The 16,384-nt window shown below is 37.1% G+C and overlaps 1 protein-coding gene across 3 annotated transcripts in view; it reads right to left on the reverse strand.

The window, feature by feature from the left end:
• LOC129950077 (fasciclin-3) overlaps positions 1-16,384 on the reverse strand; it is a 412,463-nt gene that overhangs the window by 60,834 nt on the left and 335,245 nt on the right. For all 3 annotated transcript variants that reach the window (XM_056061872.1, XM_056061871.1, XM_056061873.1), the window contains exons 2-4: positions 9,277-9,591; positions 5,582-5,920; positions 4,989-5,423 (exon numbers count right to left, since the gene is read on the reverse strand). In XM_056061872.1, coding sequence (XP_055917847.1) covers positions 4,989-5,423; positions 5,582-5,920; positions 9,277-9,591 — 1,089 coding nt within the window. The remainder of the gene's footprint in view (positions 1-4,988; positions 5,424-5,581; positions 5,921-9,276; positions 9,592-16,384) is intronic.

Genomic DNA, 16,384 nt, shown 5'->3' on the forward strand with positions numbered 1-16,384 from the left:
GTACGATGCTGTGTATTTAGTTACTGAGATTTTAAGGATCAAGGGAGTTCATTACCGGGATGGAGTTTTTTTTTTTTGATTTTCCTTCATTTTGTCGTTTTTTGGTCTTTGACTAAAACTACTTTTGGCTCTTTGGACGGAGCAGTGGCACGGCACGGTGTGGAGCAAGCACAACGATGTCACCACAATCTGGTGGTATATAAACTTTGTCCACGAAATTGTGATTAAAGTGAAAGTATTAATTACAGAAATTCAGAAAGTGGGATTTGTTTATATCACAAGCAGCTTTGGCAGAGGTAGATATAGGTTTGCTTTAGGTTAACTATAGTAAAGACCTATACCGACCTCCTACCTTCACAACAAAAAAAAAACAAAAACAAAAATTAAGAAATTGCAACAACCAAAGAAAACAGGTCAATGACAGGGATTTATGGATTTTTAAATGAAGATTAATTTTAATTAAACTTTTCAATAGTTATAGGTTTAGGTATGTATAACTTTTACTCAGACATTGGGAGTGATATTTTTTAAGAAGTCAGAAAGTGTTGACACTGCAACAAAAACAATGTCAAAGATTTCTCTAAAAAAGATTTTTTGTTTTGTCTTGAAGTTTGAGATGGAGGAATGCAAATAGATGGCCCTTTATTGGGTTAAAGAGCAATGACAGTAGAGTAGTTAAAGAACTGGGCGAAGGAATAAGATGTCCGTAGATATTGAACATTGATCAATTTTCAAATAGGTAATAAGAAGCTTATGAACAAGACAATGATTAGATCAAAGCTTTTAAAATAATTTTTGGTTGTTTTCTGTTAATTTTAAAACAACTCGAGGTTAAGTATGATAAGGAAATCAATTATTACTAAAAGGAAAAAAGTATAATGTACAGGTCACTGAGGTTTACTAAATAAGAGCGCTTAGAGTACCGAAGTGTAATTACTTTGAACGATTCATCGATGCCTGTTATATTATCAGAAATAGAAGAAATCTACGTTGTTAGGACTGAAGAAAGCGGTCTAGGCAGGAGGATCTTTAAACTAACGATAAAACACATTTTAAGGACTCACTAATTCCTTGAAAAAAGGTTTAATCTAATAAATGGAAATGCAAACATTATGCATGACTGTTTTTTTAACTAGAACCTACTACCTCATAACGTCTTATATCACTTTATATTGAATACCCCGATAGTTCCAGAGGTGCTGAATAAGTTCACTTGCTGCTATTTTTTAAGATATAACATGTAAAATAATATCAGAAAGCCCAAACCCTTCAAAAATTCAAAAATAAGCAAACAACACAGTCGAGATCCGAAACATACGAACAGGCTCCATATTATTCAAATCGGATAGTTGCAATTCGGACAAATTAGATGTCGATTCAAATTTTTGATATCCGGAAATATTTACAGTATCTTTATATTTATCTCCGAATCACAATGGATTTGAAAAGTAGTTACAAAATTTGTTTTAATTTGTGAACACACCCTTTTATTCATCATCTAAAGCTTATTGTCAAACTGTATGCTTTTAGCATGGTAAAGAACCACAACGTCTGCAAATCATACAAATTTTCTACTGAAATTCGTTGTCGGAGACCGTTACCTTAAGTGCGTTAACTCCATGACTTAGTCATTGCATACCTTAGGCCGGTTTATGGTCTATTTTACATAAGAATCTAGGCTTGCACCCATATAAGATCAAGCTGGTTCAAGAATCGTAGCCGATAGACCATTTGATCCAAAATACGTTTTCCGATCCGACTCTGGAGAAGATGCGTCAAGATGATGAGATTTATCGAAAAAATCTTTCTTCAGTGGCGAAGCTCATTTTTGCCTAGATGAGTAAGTCAACAAGCAAACTTAGCGTTATTGGTCGGTTGAAAATTCACATTTGCTTCTTGGTCTCACGTTTCGTAAGGGACTCAAGCTGGTTCCATTGAGCTTAGGAGGAAGCCTCAAGATTCATGCGGTATCACAATGGGCCATTAAACTGGATTAAAGATGTTCGCTTCCATCTTGGACAGCCACTATAACCTAACCTAACCTTCATGATTCATCTTCCATTTTATACTGTGTCTAAACACACTCCCTAGGAGCCCGAAACTGTGGATCGGCCCTTGTGGAGATGGCGGAGCAGTTCAACATTCACTTTTTTGGGTGCCTGGTCATGGAAATTGCAAAGCTGACGAACTTACAACAAATGGAACCACTTAATAGGCAACAAATCCAACATAGGTATACGTCCCGCTACGCTTAAACTTAGACAGTCTAAAACAAACACTAGTCGGTCCACTAAATAACTTTTTTTTGTTAATAATAAGCACACACTCAAGGAGATAATACTACCCTTATTATGTAGACACAGTGTGAGCATTAGGAAATTGAGAGAGAGGTTAAAAGGAGGTGTTGGTGCATATTAGTTTTGAATTTCTGAATTCTGGGAATTCCACATTCGCGTAGTATGGCTAAAGAACGAATCTCTATACTTGACAGTACGACCGAAGTTGGGCTCTAGGGTATATTGATGAGCATTTCTAGAAGCACGAGTATTACGGTTGAACTGTTTAAAGGAAGGAATGCAACTGGTTATTCCTCTAGAGCCATTTCGACGATGTTCCAGTAACGTACATGATCTTATGATGGTAATATCACCAATCAATCTAAACGCTCTACGTTCAATACTGTCCAAAAGGCTTAAATAAGTTGCAATAGCACCAGCCCAGATATGGGAGCTAAACTCAAGCTTTGGAAGAAAATAAGTCTTGTAGATAACAGCCACATCAGAGTGGGAGAAAAACTTCTTGCATCGCCTTAGAAAAACCAAACATCTTGTGGCATTTTGGGCGACATCGCGTATGTGATCGTTCCACAAAAGGTGGTTGGTGATACACACACCGAGAATATCGAGATGTTCAGTATCCTCGATGCAAGTGCCATCTATGGATAATGGTAAAGGGATTATATTTTGCTTTAACGATGCAAGACAGCATTGGGTTCTAGAAGCAATAAATTCCACTCGGTTTTTTATTCCCCATTGTACAATGCTGTTTAGGTCGGAATTTAATGACCTTATCATATTTTGGTGTTGCAGTTCTACATCCGAAGAAGAGGGATGTGAATCTGAAAACGAATATGAAAAGGTAAGAGTACTATCGTCAGCGAAACAATGTATTGGATTAGAAGTTGCAGACAGCAGATCATTAATAAAAATGAGAAAGAGTGCTGGAGATAGAACAGAGCCCTGGGGCACGCCAGCATTTATTTTGCGGTTTTCAGACTTGAATCCATTCAATACAACTTGTATTGAACGATTCGAAAGGTAATTACTAATCCAATGAAGGAGGGATTCATGAAAACCAAAAGGACGCATTTTCGATAAGAGAGCCTGATGCCGAACCCTATCAATTGCTTTTGAAATATTAAGTGCAATAATCTTACTTTGGAACTCCTTTCGGTACATTAGCCCCGTTACAAGAGCCTTCACCGGACACTGCTTAATGTGTAGGCATGCTTTTTGAGTTGGAGCTCCTGAAATCGATTTTTACAGAAGCCGTGGAAGAGACTACATTGGACTCTACCTTGGAGACTTTTGAGGCAATGATCCCTAGTGATCTAACAAATTTCTACATCTCTACGTCTTAAATGCTTTATAGCTAATGACAAAGATGAAGACTCTACTTTGAGGACTTTTCCTACATCTATTTTCTTACATCTTTTTTCTTAAATGCTTAATAGATAAGGTAGATCTATGATCTATGTGGTAACAAAACGTACCAGCTATTGGCCTAAGTTTGTTCGATTTCCCGTCAACAGCGACCTTAACCCAAGCTAATCTTCATGAATTTGCCACAAGCCATGAAGAACACGAAACAACTGATTTTTTGAAGAGTAAGTTTGATCAGAGTGTTATCATAAGAAAAGGACGAGGACAGTCGCACAATTCGTGCGATTTAACGCCTCTAGAATGTTTTCTTTGAGGCTATGTTAAGTCATTGATTTATGTTACAAAGCCTACTACCAGGATCAGATCTATCATTGTACGAACGCGAAATAATGAACGTTTCGAACGAAATGTGTGGCCGAATCATCGGAAATTAGGTCGAAAGAAATCAACAGCTGCAAACGTGCCCGCAGTTGCAATATGAAAAAAGTCGAGTTCCATTAATAAATGTTATGTAATGATTATTAATCATTTCAGAGTGTTAATAAAGTTTCTGAAATATCTCAAATATTTTGCATTTTATTTTCAAACTTTTTAGTTCCCAACGTACTTAAAACCAAGACCAATTATTTCGTTGAACAAAGGTATAATATTGCCATCATTTCACAGTTCTTAACATCAAAATAACATTTGATTTAAAAGAAATCACTAGGTGGCCCACTTTTTAGTTAAACAATATTATAAAGGACTTTTTAAGAACGTTGTATAGGAAATTTATGTCCAAACCATATAAATGAGACTTCAACAGTTTCGAAACTAGACAATGTATGTGTCTAGACACTTTCTTCTAAATATATTGTAATGTAACTATAAATTGTTGATTATCTTAAAATATGCAAAGTAACTATTCCAAAATCTATCAAACCAATTACCATCAAGCTTCAGTAGAAAATATTGGTTCAGTACTTTTCAATCTTAATTTTTTCATCACTATGACATTCAATATCTTGAATATCGAAAGTTCTTTAGGAACAAAGTAGATACACATTCTTTTATCGAATCGGAATACCAATTTGTTCATTCTGTTCTCGGAGACAATAAGGAAAATTATTTCAGGAAAAATTTTCATTCAGACCACCACGCCCCGTGGTGCCGCGCCACGGTGAGAAAAATATCTCCTTGTGTCATCATATTTCACGGACATTTATTTCGTTATTTTCTTTTCTTTTTTCATTAAAAAAAAAGACAATACGAAAAAAAACATATAATTTTTCCAATTATTTAAGAACAATATATTTATAAAAAAAAGTTACATCAACAAAAACTCACCTCCAAAGCACCAACGTCCAGTTGCCCGAGCAAATCCAATCAACAGAACAATAATTACAAGAATGGCCACTGCAACAGCAATTCCAACAATCGATCCAACATCGAGTCCCGAACTGGGTGGCGTAGCCGATGAACTTATCCTCACACTGTATTCACGTACACCGAATGCATTCGAGGCCTTGAGGTTGTAAGTTTTCGTTGTGTCCTGTAGTGTCAAACCGGCTATGGCTAGTGTTACATTGTAATATCCGTTGCCCAGGTTAACTGGCTCGTAAGCTGAATAACGTCCGCTTTGGGTGCCCTGAGGAATGGCAATACCTTCGATGGTCCATTCGGTGATGGGCGTCGGATTGGCTCGGATGGTTACATTGACCATGACAGTATGTTCCAAATAGAGGCCATAAACAGTTGTCTCGGGTTGTGGAACTGGGGCATCTGCAATGACATTACGACGACGCCGACACAACGACGAAAAATGATTGTTAAAAAACTCAATTCAGTTAATGGATACGAATGGAATAGGATGAGAGTGAGGATGAGGGTGGTGTGGTGTGGAGTAAACTAAATGATGATGTTCTCTTCGATATACTTACATCTCACTTTAAGCAAAAACTTTCCCTCTTGTGGGTCTTCACGGTCGGTTTGATGGTAGGCACGGCAAATTAGCATTTTGCCATCGTCCTCGGGCGTTAAGTATTTTTGCAATAATTGTGCTGTGGTCGATAGGGTGACATTTTTGTCACTCTGGGATTCAATCACCTCTGGTGGATTTAGCCCTTGGACAATGGGCAAGTCATCAATGAACCAGGAAATGTTCGCAGCTGGCCTGCCATCACGAACAACACAACGTGCAGCGAATTTGCTTTCGGCAGCAAAAGCTTCGTCCTGGCCAGGTTTCGAAAGCAATTCAATTACTGGCTGGTGTGGTCGTACTGGAATACAAAAAAGAAAAAAACGTTACTATATATACATATGTACAGTACATAACATTAAAAAATAATATACATAGGAGGTGGATAAATAAACACTAAGCCTTAGGGCGTAGGACTTGCAGGCTTGTAGGTGGTGCGGTTTAGAATGTAATGTAATTAGTTTTTACGAAGTCAACCAACGAACGATGCTTAGATATATCCAACACTTTACCCAAAGGAATTACGGTTTTGGATATTGACGCTGGAAACTGGATGTGATAAATATATTATCAGCGTTTGCCTTGAGTATTTTTAAGCTTAGTTTGCGATTGTTCGTTGTTGTAGGAACTGGGAATAGTTGTTTATTTATGTCCTACTACTAGCTGTTACCCGCAGCTTCGCCCCAGTGAATATAGATAGAGCTGTCCATGGGTGAAGCACGGCTTTTCTAGGTTCTAACCCGCTGTTTATAGTGTTTGCTCTTGTGCGTTATTAGTTGTCATAGCAAAATTAACTTTAATGGGAGATTGAATTGGAATGGTAATTCTGTAGGAATTATTGGGATTCAAGGAGCAATAATTACATTTGTACCCTTTTTAACGCTGCTGGTTAAGATATTAGCAGTACAAATGTTTAGCACAAGTTGTGTGACGGGAAGTCTTTGGATTTTACTAAATTACAAAAATCATCTGTTAGTGTCACATAGCCAACCAAATAAAAGAAGAAACGCCTAATGATAGGCAATGATGAAAGGCCCGAAAAAAGGGAGCACCTGATGATATGCTACTAGTATGGAATATATCGAACACATAATTATAAGTGTTACCGGTGGATCTGTTTGGTATGATCTGGGAATGAGATATTTTACCGTTGTAAAAAGTAGCTAGGAAAACCTTTAGCTTGGAAATTACCTCTACAGAAAAATCATCTAATAATATTCCTGTTTTGCGACGTGAAGGAAGGACACCTACCATCTTAACCACTTATATCACTGGATGAAGCCATTCCAATAGAGCCTTCCGAACTTTGACAGTTGATAGTTGTACGTCATTATTTCAGTTTGTTTTGGGAAAGAAATGTAGACGAATACAGCGTTCAATGGAAAACTTACAGCAAACTACTACTAATTGAGTTTATACAATATTTAACGGAGCTTGGAGCTTAAGCATTAATTTAAGAGGCAACTGAATTCTGAACATCAACTTACGGCTGTTATGTGAACGTCATCCAGCCGTTCATTAAAAACCTGATAGGTTCATGCCTGTGAGTCTTAAACCAGAAAAGTTTACCATCTCTCAAATATCTATATTTTGCCAAATTTTGGAAAAAAAACACAAAACTAGGAACTCCTCTTCATCAATTTTAAGACCTCGTTTGAAAGAATTTATAAAGAAGAACAGAGCAATTGTCTGATGTCGGCCATGGGACTTCTTCAACTTTGTTCTGGAATGAATTGTGCGAAACTTTTTCGTTATTGCAGGGTGTCCCTCGGGAACCGGATCAAAAACAAATGAATGTAACTTCAAACGTTAAAGACTTAAATTTGTTTAATTAATATCAGAAGGTAGGGAATTAAATGTCATTTCAAGTTTTAAAAATAACGTCGGACAAATGGTGCCCATCTTGTTCGTAACAGGTAGCAAGTCGGTCCAAGAAGTTTCGGTGGACGCGCTCCAGTAGGTCTTGTTCAATTGACGCAACTTCAGACGTTATTGCTTCCTTCAACGCTTCAAAAGTGGGGGGTTTCGACTCGTTAACCCGTGATTTTAAGTATCCCCAAAATGGCCACACGTCCTCAAGTCAGAGGACCTCGGGGGCCATGGCACGTCCCCAAAGCGTGACACAAGGCGGTTGGGGAACATCTCGCGCAAGAGGGCGATTGTGGGTCTGGAAGTGTAAGGGGGGCTCCATCTTTTTCATTACACTATGTTTCTTGAAGGAACAGTACCGTGACGTCCAATGTTAAATCTGATTCGGAAAGCCCGCTGCACTGCCACCACCAATTCATTGTTTTTAATAAATTAATCCAGTGCGCTTCCGCTTCCCAACGATCCATTGCGGTAACTAAACGGCACTACCTGAGGTTTCAAACGAGCCCATCCCCACTTTGCTCGACCGCACTAGTGAGGAGAAAGGGCCCCTACTTTTCGTCCGGTTCCCGTGGGAGGCACATTCTTCTAATTACTTCGATACGGCGATGATAGTGAAGAAGTCAGAAGATCAAAGCGTGACGTCAGTGGTTTGCTTGTGAACATTGAGACAAAACCGTTCTTTTAGGTGCACTTAGTCTTGCTAGCAAGAGTGTCAAGTTCATAGCGGAAAATTCACTATTTGGTGAGGGTTTTGAGGTAGGGGATTATTTCTATGGCCATTCCATTTCGTTTTAGGTGGAAGTGATGTGTACTGGGTTTTATTTTTGTGGGCATTAGAGAAAGAGGATTAAGTTTTAAAGGAAATGTCAGTATGACAGGGATAGAAATTGTAGGGTAATGCATTCCACATTCGTACGGTTAAAGAACAAATATCTGTATTTTACAGTATGAATGAAGTTGCCTTCAAGGGTAAAATGTTGGACATTCCTAGAAGCATAGGTTGAACTGTTCAATTAGAGAAATGCAACTGACCATTTCACTAGAATATCAGCCCTTAAAATAACGCACGGTAAGAAAGACTGAAATAAGAAACAATTAATGATGTTCCAATAACGTAATTGAGTTAATGATGTCATTGTTTCCAATAATTTTAAAAGCTTTTCGTTGAATACTGTCCGAGAAGCTAAAGTAAGTTACTGGAGTACCAGCCTAGAGATGGAAGTAATATACAAGCTGTTGTGGACGTAGCTTAAAATACTATCGTCAGCAAATCAATTAATTGGACTAACAGTTTCAAACAGAAGTACATAAGTAAAAATAAGAAAGAGTGCGGGAGGCAAAACAGAGCCTTGGGGCACACCAGCATTTGTTTTGCGGTTTTAAGGTTTGAACCCATCTAAAACTACTAGTATTGAACATTTAAAATATTCCAAACAAGAATGGGTTCATCTTAACCGAAGGCGCACGCATTTTCGATAAGAGAGCCTGATATCAAACCCTATCAAATGCTGTTGAACGTTCGTTAACATTGGGGAATACGTCATCTTCAGAACAATAGCTGCTATCTGGGCCAACGGATTTGTGTGTGTTGAGATCTTTGATTTCGAGGTTTTCTGAAGTTGCACGTAAATAGGCCACTCTCGCAGCGCTCTTAAAAGCTATCATAACCCATTTCATCGGCCAAACTATACCTTGAGTAATGGAAACGAATGATGCACAGAGTAATTCAATATCTCAATATTATATAATATTGATAATAATTTAAAAATTTATAAAAATACTTACAAGCAACTACCAATTCAATATTTCCTTCGTATTCCTCTCCTTCGAAGCCCAAACTACATTTGACTTTGCCATTGTGCGAAGCACTAACCCTATCAATTGTAACACCACATTGTCCATTATCCAATCCAGAACCAAAGTATGAGAATCCTGGTGTTTTACTCCATAACGGTGATAAATTAAGTACTTTCTCGCCGGGTATTTCAATACGGCAATAATTAATTGGTCTTCCATATCTGCACAAAAGTTCTGTTTTCTGTCCTTCAATTAATAGTGCTTTATTTGGTTCGACATCGACTCCAGCTGCTTGAATGTGATCTGATGATTAAATAAAAGAAGAAAAAATAAAAATAAAATAAAGTATAGATATAGATAATTAATTAGATGCTTAAGGATATTTTGAAGATAATAAAACGACTACTACTATGTCCTTTTTATATATCCAAGGAATTCAATAAAAGTATATAGAAGAGAAAAATAAAAGGATAAAAGAACCATAAGGAAGAAAATGTCTTTATTTATTATGCAATTCCAGAGGGCTTTAGATTTAGAGATGCATATTGATAGCTTTCACAAGCTTATAATTAACATGACGAATTGGAATGCTATATCGTCCTTCAACGAACGGCCAACAGCAGCGGGTCCCGCGTAACTTGATCTCATTGGGTATTCAGTATGATGGGCCATTTGTATCAATATATCATTTAATCTTCCAACCCATTAAGTGGTAGCCCACATTGATTGTACGACCTATGTAGTTGGATTATCCTTGTTTATCCTTATACAGTGTTGCAAACCTACTTGACTCGTATATTAACTATATGATGGAAGTCAGTGATGCTTTTCCCTTTGGAAACCACTGCCACCGCCAATATTTGCCACCTGCTAAATGTTAATGTTAAATTAATCTTAAGGACACACATCAGGGACCTATATACACCATAACCTACTCCTGATGATGGGAATCACAGGTCATTTCGTGAGCACAATTATGAATACTTTATATGAGTATATGTTTGTATACATATGTAAGAAGCTTCTAAGGGCAGATACACTTATATATTGAAAGGTCTTTCCAGAGACCCAAACTCCTCAAAGACTTTAACGACACCTGTGTGAAGCTGTTTTCGATTAAATCCGTTTCCTACCATTATCCAATTTAATTTGTTCGCCTTGTCTTGAACATAGAGTTTGCCTCCCGTGACACGGATGGATTCCACAAATTAAGCTTCACTGTGCTTACACTTACTCAAAGGTAAATAAGTCTGAATATGTATGTAGATGGGTTTCTGAGTGACAGTTGGAAAATTAATGTGACATTCAATTGACTGCCATTCTAGTCTTCGCGTTGCGTCGTCGTGTCGTTGGCTTCAGCAGCGTCGTCTTCGTTTTTGTCTTCGTCGTCGGGGCGTTGAAGTTGTGGGTGGTCGCGATTTGCTTTGTGTATCTATAAAGGTAAGTGTCGAGACTCGAATGAGTGACACCATTGTGACATGATGAGATGCAGACAAAAAGTCATAGAAGATGAGTTTTGTGTAAGAGCCATCGCGACGCGTCGACGTAAGCAGAGGGCTTCAAATTACAAAATGGATTGTGCTATGAAATCGGCTTTTCCAAATGATGACAAAATCAGATACAATTACTTTTGGGAAAATATCTACTTACATAGATATATCTGACATATGAAACTACCTTTGGTAGGAGTGACGTGATTTTGTCATCATTGTCAAAATTTTGAATTGTTTAAGTGGCATTTTCAGTTTCATCATATTTCATTTTATTTAATATTCACCTTAACATAGCTCGAATATGGTATTAGTTAATATGGAATTTTGTTCATAGAAAATGAGAAATGTAAATGAGATAAGGTAAAACTTTGATTTGGAAGGAGTAGTTGGAATTTGAGTGAATCCAAAAGGAGGGCTTTATTTGAAATTTCTAACCAAGTGAGGAACCTGATGATTAGATTGCTGAGGGAATCAATTGTAGAAATTTCTACCACAGTCAATATGTCAACAAATCACTCCGAATCCATCCAAAAGTGATTGATCGGATTCTGTAATCAGCATGATTATTAATATTTAATTTTTAATACATTTAGGAGAATTTTGCGGATATGAAACACAAATATGTAAATATTTTAGTTAAGAATTTGTATTAACAAAAAACCTAAAACGACTTAGGATATTATAATTAATTAATTTTAGTGTAACAATTCCGATTAAGTGAATACACTTACAGAATTTGTAATACCTGTTGTTCTAGCAATAGAAAGTTTTTGGGTTTTAAGTAAATTCTTTTGAGTGATTTGATGATAAGAAATGTCGTGATATGTTAATGTTATTAAAAACAATTTTTTCTTGAAATTGCGATGGACAAATATTTCACATCTAAAAGAAGTTCCCGAAAATAGACTAAGAAACAACATTCAGAAATTTAGAGCTTTTGGATTTCTTATTAAAACTTACTTACTTACTTAAGGTGGCGCTACAGTCCTGTGTGAACTAGGGCCTCACCCAACAAACTTCTCCATCTAGCTCGGTCCCTAGCTAGATGTCTCCAGTTTCGCGCTCCAAGTTGGGTGAGGTCACCTTCCACTCGTGCGCGCCACCTGATCCGCGGTCTTCCTCTACTGGGCCGGAGCATTGGTTTCCATGCGCTCTACGTGACCCAGCCATCTTAGTCGTTGGACTTTTACTCTTCTTGCTAAGTCTACGTCGCTGTACAGCCCGTACAGTTCGTCGTTCCATCTTCTCCTCCACTCCCCTTCGATGCATACGGGACCGTAGATCACACGAAGAACTTTTCTCTCGAAGCGACCCAAGGTGCTTTCATCCGCTTTTGTCATGGTCCATGCTTCTGCACCGTATAGCAGGACGGGGATGATAAGGGTCTTATATAGCGACACTTTGGTCCCTCAAGAGAGAACATTACCACTCAATTGCTTTCTTAGTCCAAAGAAACAGCGGTTAGCAAGAGTTATTCTGCGTTTGATCTCAGCGCTGGTGTTGTTTTCTGCGTTTACAGCGGAGCCTAGGTAGACGAAGTCCTTGACTACCTTAAAGTTACGTCTGTCGATTGTGACGTTTTGACCAAAACGTCGGTGTTGTATGTCCTTTCTAGACGACAGCATGTACTTTGTTTTGCCCTCATTAACCGTAAAACCCATTTTTGCCGCCTCTGCCTCAATACTCACAAAAGCCCCATTACATCACGCTGAGTTCTTCCGATCATGTCAATGTCATCAGCATATGCCAGTAATTGGACAGACTTTTGAAAGATAGTGCCTCTAGTGTTGACGTGTGAGCTCTGCACTATTCTTTCAAGCACGATGTTAAGAAATCACAAGACAGCGCATCACCTTGTCTAAAACCTTTTTTGACATGGAAAGGTTCTGTTAAGTTGGTTCCAACCTTTATGGAGCAGCGTGAATTCTCCATGGTCATCCTGCACAAACGGACGAGTTTGGCAGGGATGCCAAAACTAGACATGGCTCTATGCAGCTCGTCCCTGTAGATGCTGTCATATGCGGCCTTGAAATCGATGCATGCTTTAAAGAGCTCGGCATTCAAGCTATCTGCTCCAGCGGCTTTATTAGACTTCAACTTACATAGATATGGCAATCTTTACTTCGTCTAAGTCGGAAGGACGGGATTGTTGGCTTTCGTCGTCTATATTGAATGGATCATCCTGCCTGACAGCGGAATTCAGTTCTTCGTCGCCGTTATACAGTCTGCAGAAGTGGTCCTTCCATATCCTCAGCATTGACTGCGGTTCCACTATGATGTTTCCACTTTCGTCTTTGCAGCCTTCGGTTCTAGGTTTATGTACCTGTGAATTTCGTTTCACCTGTTCATAAAACTTTCGAAGCTCATTCCTGCTTTTATACTTCTCAACATCTTCGACCGCACGCTTCTCATGCCCTCTCTTTTTCCTTCTGAAAAGTCGGCGTTCCTCTCGCCTCTTCTGCTCATAGAGCTCACGAGCAGCTCTCGTCGTTACTGCGTCAGATGAAAGATACATTGTGCGCAAAGTGAAAATAAACCCCAAGTTATCGGCACCAAGACTGACTAGTGAGGTGGAAAACGAGCTCGGAAAGTTTTGCTCTCCCGAAACCATAAGACGCATTTTGAGGAATAACGGGTTTAACAAGAAAAACCGAGATAGTCGTTTAACGTTCGCAAAAGAACACATTGAAAAGGATGCTAGCTTTTGGGACCAAGTTATATTTACGGACGAGTCAAAGTTCAACATTTTCGGATCCGACGGGCGATCATATGTCTGGCGCAAACAAAATACAGAGCTCCAGGACAAAATTCTCAGAGCAACTGTGAAGCATGGAGGTGGTCATGTCATGGTTTGGGGTGCATGTCGGCGAGTTGGGAAGCTGGAGTTCATTGAGAGTACAATGAATAAAATGGGGTACCCCAATATCCTCAAAAAAAATTTGCTACAAAGTGCAGAACAATTGGGTATAAGACGCTCATTTCGGTTTTATCAAGACAACTACCCGAAACAAAATTCAGGAATTGTCCAAACATGGCTTATTTATAAGTTGCCCCACGTCATAAAACCCCGAGCACAGTCTCTGGATTTGAATGTTATAGAAATCCTGTGGTCCATTTTTGATACAAATATTCGAAAACGATACATTTCAAACAAAAATGACCTCAAAACTGCATTGTCTGAAGAATGGGCAAGAATCACTCCAGAAACAACAAAAAAATTGGTGGATTCTTATCAAAATCGGCTTAAGGCAGTATTAGAAGAAATGGATGGACATACAAAATTTTTAAATTAACATTAATTTGCGTAATCTTATTTTATCAAGTATTTATTTAAAATGTGTTATTTAAAAGCTGTGATGCTGAATAATTGATTTAATTTTGTTTTTTATATTTTGTTGTGCAATTTTAATTTTAGTAAAATAAATGAAGAGATTTTGTTGACTTTATAAACCCTTTGGCCATTTCTGCGGTTTTTATTTTTCTGATACCTTTATATTTAAGAAAAGTACGAGTATTTTTTTTTTTGAAAATTTCCGGTTGCAATAAAATGTGACAATATCTTGTAACTTTTGAAGAAAGACGTTACAAAGTGATCTGTTTGACTATAAACTTATGTCTCTCCTCTCCTGCCATCAATATTACGAAATTTTACACTGATGTTCAGTTTGGTTTTAAAAGTAATATATCCTTCGAAGATGCCTTGTTACATTTCTATTCTCAATTATTTGTAGGCCTTGATGAGAATACAGTCACGTTATTTGTTTGTATATGTTTGCTTTTGACATTGTTAACAACGCAATTTTGATAAGAAAACTTGAAAGTGCTGGGTTTTAAGGTTTCATAAGTGATTGGTTACGATAATACATAAATAAAAAAAACCAAGAGAGTAAAACTTTACGGTAGTAGGAGTAAAGAAATTCTATTTGGTAGTGCGGAGTGCCACAAGGTTCGGTTTTTGGACCAATACTTTTTTATTTATATTAATTTTCTTAATTTTTTATTTCTTGTTCTTTGAAAGATTTTGTAAATGATGTCGGCTTATCTGATAGCTGCTATAAATTGGGATCTCAAGAGATTAAAAATCTGGTTTGAAGAACACAAACTGATAACAAGTTCTAAAACTAAGATAATTTTTTGAGTTTTTTTGGTCAAAATATCTTAAACTTCAATTTTTCTTGCAACTACATGAACTCCAGTTTGATAGTGTAAAAGTTGGGTGGAAAAATCCCAAGGTAAATTTGCCATCATTTGTAATGTTTTGTTCTGAGAGACTTGTAAATTATTAAAGAGGGTTTTTGCACAAGTTCCACATTCTGGGCATGTATAAACAATCAAAGCTTGGGACATTACTTTATAGATAATAATCTTATTGAACTTACTCAGCGGTGATTTCCTACATATAAGTAGGTATGGCATTTTAGTGGCAATACTTATTTTGTTAAGGTTATTTGTAATAAGGTCCCGAAAAGTTAATGTCTTGTCTAAATATACACCAATATATTTGACGGAATCAAATCACGGGATATCACAGTTATTTATCTTTAGCTGATTAAGTGGTAAAGCACAGGCTTTTCTTTTCCTGGTGAAAAAGATTGCCTGTGTTTTTTCAGCATTTAGACTTACATACTTTCTATGTTTACGAAATATTAATGAATATTATTTAGAGCCCAATTTTACTTGAACTGTAAATTGCGGTATCATCGGCAAACATTGCTATTTCACAGTTCTATACTTCTCGAAAATCAGCAACATACGTAATGTATAATAAGGGACCTAATACTGACCCTTGAGGTACCCCCGAAGTTATATTTTTAACGGAAGAGTATATTCTATTTAAATTAAGTTGAAATTGAATGTTTTTAAGGAAGGTTTGTATTAGTTTTATTATCTATAAAGGACAACCGAATAATTTAAGTTTATGAAGTAGACCATCATGCCATATGCTATCAAAAGCCTTTTTAACATCCAGAAGGAAAAGACCCGTCGATTCTTTTGCATTTATTTTGTCTCTACCATGTTTGCAAATACTGAGAACTTGATGTGTATATGACCTTGTCTGAATCCAAATTGTTGGTTTGGCACAACATTGGAAGACTCGAGAAAATCAAGAAGTTTACTTTTAATAATTTTGTCTAGTATTTTGCTTAAGTAAAGTAGGCTTATTGGTCGATAACTATAAGGTATATTTGGTGGTTTCTTTGGCTTAAGGATGGGTATGATTTTCGCAGTTTTCCTATTGCTTGGAAAGTAGTTTATCTTCAGACAAGCGTTAACAATAAAACATATAAAAGATACACCAATTATTGGTAGCTCTTCAAAGAAGCAATTTTTTAGAGTATCTACTCCTAGTGCTTTATTGTTCCGCATACCATGTATTATTCCTTTAATAGCATCGTTTTTGACAAAAACATCTACTGGCAAAGGTTCATCATTACTTTTAATAAAGTTAATTGACTCACTTACTAGACAATTTCATTTACTAACGGATTGTTAATTTTTTTTTCAAACAATCCAGCAAAAATGTCAGCTTTTTCTTCACAGGTTATCAACAAGAAATCATTGTGTTAAAAGTGAGGAGTAAATTTGTTTTTTGATTTAAGAAC

Source organism: Eupeodes corollae, chromosome 3 (genome assembly GCF_945859685.1).
Source record: "Eupeodes corollae chromosome 3, idEupCoro1.1, whole genome shotgun sequence".
NCBI classification, from domain to species: domain Eukaryota; kingdom Metazoa; phylum Arthropoda; class Insecta; order Diptera; family Syrphidae; genus Eupeodes; species Eupeodes corollae.